This window comes from Monopterus albus, unplaced genomic scaffold (assembly GCF_001952655.1).
Source record: "Monopterus albus unplaced genomic scaffold, M_albus_1.0 scaffold45.1, whole genome shotgun sequence".
NCBI lineage: Eukaryota > Metazoa > Chordata > Actinopteri > Synbranchiformes > Synbranchidae > Monopterus > Monopterus albus.
The window spans coordinates 2,356,290-2,360,601 of NW_018127925.1; the positions used below are offsets into that span (position 1 = coordinate 2,356,290).

A 4,312-nucleotide genomic window follows, 5' to 3' on the forward strand; every position below is an offset into this window, starting at 1 on the left:
TTTAAATTGCCTAATTATTTGACAAGTAAATACTAATGTACTATAATACTGTGGCCCTTATAGCATTTTTCTTTATTATATGTCAGGTAAAAAGCAAACATCATTCCTGTCCCACTTGTCTCTCTCAGTACAACCTTGCAAGCCCTCACAGTGGGTGTGCAAGCATCATGCTAGCAGAGTTAGCTCTGAGGTAGCTCTGACCTTCTCTTACAGCAGCTGGGTTTAACATTCAGGCAGTGAGAGCAGCACTGTGATGCACTAATCTATTATATTATTATCTCAAACAATCTAGAGCTGTTGTCTAGAAAAGTCACACACTAAATTCCTGGGCCCACATGTCTCTGCAAGTTTACAAGTGATCCTCATATTTCAAAAGCGTGCAGATCTTGTGGACTCCAAACCCAGTCTAACTGTAAACAGTCTTTAAAATGCAAATGTGTTTCCTTTGAGATGATTTCTCCTTTCCCAGAATCCAAACACAGATGAAATAGAGGAGTTTAACACACAGAATTCAAATGAACTTTTCAGGAAATGAAATGAAAAAAACTGACAAACCATACATCTAAATAGCCAAAAAAAACAAGAGAAATATCAAAAGGCCAGCACAAAATAAACTGACCATTTAAGACACATTTGTTTATTAGAACTTGTGATTTATTTGGTTAATGCTGCAGTTTGTAGCTTCTTTGTTTAAGCAATGCATTCTGTCATACTGTATATTTGTGTATTTTTGACAGTTCAGGACAAATATTTGGATTGAAAATATGAATGATATTTTAATCTAATAAAAGACATATAGCACAAGGCAGCTTTAACATTCTTCCACCAAAACAAAAAAAAATCTTAAATCCTTACACTGGCTTACAATTACCTACAGAATTGATTCTACTAGTTCATAAATCACTCAGTGGGTCTGAAGAATAGAAACCCAGCAGGGCTCTGAGACCCTTAGGAAACAGTCAGCCGGTAGACATTACTACCAGGACCTAAAAGAGAATCCAGAATAGAACAAGACTCATGACAAACAACAAGATTATATTGCCATGGGTTCATGTGATGAGCTTCACACAGGAGTGCAGGATCTCAAGGCCATGTAGTTCTCGAAGTTTATTCATATGTCTGGAAATGAAAAAAAAAAGAGAAGATTAGCAATCTCAAATTCAGGAGCAGGACCATGCCTCTAATATACTACTTTCTGCCTCCCCATTCATTCAATAAGCCCACCCACCCTATCATTCTGGTTATCCTTCTCCCTCTCTCTCTCTCTCTCTCTCCCCCTTTCTCTCTCTTTGCAAGCCCGGAAGCGGAGGGGGTTCACCCTAAAGCATTCCCCACACTACAGACAACATTAAGACTGACCTAATCAAGTATCCCACATTGATTCTTTACATTTTGCATCATGTCAATAAAGCTCTAGGAACTTTCCATCCATTTACCAGAAAACACAGCAACAATGTGTGAGAGCTACAGATCAACATACAGAGCTCGTTAGCCTGGAGGAAAAATCTTCCTAGGAACAAAGAGACATACTGGTTGCTGCTGTCTTCCATTATTATAATACTACGACTGCTACTCAGTACCACAACAGAACAATCATACTCACATAATCAGAGAGGCACCACAGTACATGAAAGATTTCCCACAGCAGCAAAACATCATTGTTCAGTTATGCATGTGATCAGCTTTTATTTGGCTCAACTTGTAGTCTAGAAATAAAAGCATCCATGATGCTGCACGACAAAATAAAACCCTTTCTAAATAAAAACCCAAGGGAAACACTGAAAGGGAAAAAAGGAACACATGTGGCTTTTGTGTAGTACGTACTGTACCTATAATACATAGTACAGTACTTTGCATAAGATGTTAATTGGAGCTTGTGCAAATATTTTACAGGTGTGTAAAATTCCAAATAAATAATTGAGTACATTCTCATAAAACAAAGTTGAAACAATGAATCAGTTATGTGATTAGCTGATCAATGAAAAATGAATCAGCAGCTCTTTTGATCGACACTCGTTCTTTAAGCAAAAAGGTCAAACATTCTTCTAACATCTTTGGGTCTTTGATGGTTGGTTTGACAAAAGAAGCATTTTGAAGACATCAGCCTGGCTATGGGAAATTACACTGAGCAATTGTCACCATTTTGTGACATTTTGATGACGAAAAGATTGAGAAAACAGTCAGACTAATACATACTGAAAAAAATCCTTAGTTGTAATGCAAAAACAGGCAGCACTATAATAATAATAATAATAATAACAATAATAAACAATTACTATGGACAGAATCCAAATCCAAGTCAAAAGCAATGTAATAAAGTAAAAATTCTCTCTGACCTGCTGCTCTTGTTCTCTTTTTCATTTTCTCCTCTTTTCTAGACTGTTTAAATATGCTTTCAGTGCAGTAAAGACACAGCTTAGTCTGTTGCTCACTATCTGTCCATTTATTTATCATAATTATAGGCAATAAACCAACTGCAAATATTAAGAAACCAGGGGGAGGTGACAGCTATCACCATGCATTAGAATAGTTAGCCAATCATACTGATTTTGAGGTACACATATTAATATAAAACACAAAAATTTGAATATTTCAGGTCAGGCTTCACAGCATCACATTAGCTCATTACCAATATTATTTCATCTAGTCTATTAATGCTCCTTCAGGCTAGTTTCTCAAATGTAAATCAACAGCATGTGGTTTATAGAGTAGAGTGAGCAGGCACCTGGGCTCAGACCAGCACAGCTTCCCCAGAGCAATCGCTGCATTCTGCTGCACAGCCATCCTCTTAGCATCCCCTGCAGCGTGGCGCAGTAGCAGCAATACAATATCAGTGCCTAGCAGGTTGTTGGCAATTCCTGGCAACTCGAGGCAGTGGGCCAAGCACAGCGCTGCATTTCCTAACACCATCTCATCACAGCTGGAGCTCAGCAAATGACGCAAAATCGACAGTTCTGTGTAGAAAAATACAGGAATAAGGATAGGAAAAGAATAACACTGTTAAATACATTAACACGTGAGTCAACAAATGTGCTGAACACACACATCCATATGAATGTAGAAACATATACACATACTGCACATACACATAAACACAAACTCTTGATTTGCATATTACTGTAGGTTAGGTCAACCATCAGATGTTATTCATGGACTAATGAGGGAGCTTGTAAAAGTTATTCTAACATGTCAGTCATTTCTCACTTTTGTCAGACTTCACCAGCTCCTCTCGTGCCACGTGACTGGCAGCAGTACACACTGTCAGGGTCTTAATGGCATACTTAGTGATGGTCTGCCCTGTTCCCTGGATAAGCAGAAAGAGAAATAACAATGACATTAAAAACTATAATGCGTATATTGACTTACATTCTCTTAGGCTGTCTTATTTAGAAAAAATATTAAGTTGCTGGTGTATGGAGGCCACACGGTATATACATACATATCCTTAAACAAAATGATACATTTTGTGGCATTTTTGTATTGTGATAAATTGAATTTTGATGAACTGATGAAACACCTGTGGACCCCCTGCAGTTTTCCTACCAGGCAAACAGGTCAGTGGATGATGCAGTCAACATGGCATTGCATTACATCCTGCAATACTTGGACTATCCAGATACTGTTTTCCCTCTACACTAACGACCGCGCCTCAGGAAACCCCTCTGTAAAGATCCTGAAGTTCACAGATGATACAGTAGTCATCGGTCTCATCCAAGACGGTGATGAGTAGGCGTACAGACAAGAAGTTGAACAGCTGGGGGTAGCTGAAACAACCTGGAGCTGAACACGTTCAAAACAGTGCAGATGATAGTGGACTTTAGGAAGAGCCCACCCCCTCGCTATACTCAGCAGCACTGGATCAGTAGTAGAGTCCTTCAAGTTCCTGGGCTCCACCGTCTCCCAGGACCTGACATGGATGTCCAACATCAACACCATCACCAAGGCACAGCAGAGGATGTACTTCATGCACCAGCTCAGGAAGTTCAACCTGCCCCAGGAGCTGTTAATACAGTTCTACAGAGGAATCATCGAGTCTGTTCTCTGCACATCCATCACTGTCTGGTTTGGCTCAGCAACCAAAGAGGACAGGAACAGACTCCAACGGACAGTCAGGACTGCAGAAAGAATCATCAGTGCCAGGACCTGTACACATCTTGGGTCAAAAGGAGAGCAGAGAAGATTTCTGCAGAGCCCTCACACCCTAGACACAGACTGTTTGAACTTCTCCGCTCTGGACGGCGCTACGGGTCACTGTACTGATTAGTTTTATTGCTTGTTTGATGTTGTCCATTTTCTTCTGGATTTTGTCACA

At 39.7% G+C, this 4,312-nt stretch overlaps 1 protein-coding gene across 1 annotated transcript in view; it reads right to left on the minus strand.

The window, feature by feature from the left end:
• Positions 1 to 636: 636 nt before the first annotated feature.
• ttc12 (tetratricopeptide repeat domain 12) overlaps positions 637 to 4,312 on the minus strand; it is a 20,390-nt gene continuing 16,714 nt past the window's right edge. Inside the window, exons 19-21 of the mRNA XM_020600227.1 lie at positions 3,205 to 3,304; positions 2,726 to 2,954; positions 637 to 1,119 (exon numbers count right to left, since the gene is read on the minus strand). Of these exons, the coding sequence (XP_020455883.1) occupies positions 1,050 to 1,119; positions 2,726 to 2,954; positions 3,205 to 3,304 (399 nt within the window). The 3' untranslated portion in view covers positions 637 to 1,049. The remainder of the gene's footprint in view (positions 1,120 to 2,725; positions 2,955 to 3,204; positions 3,305 to 4,312) is intronic.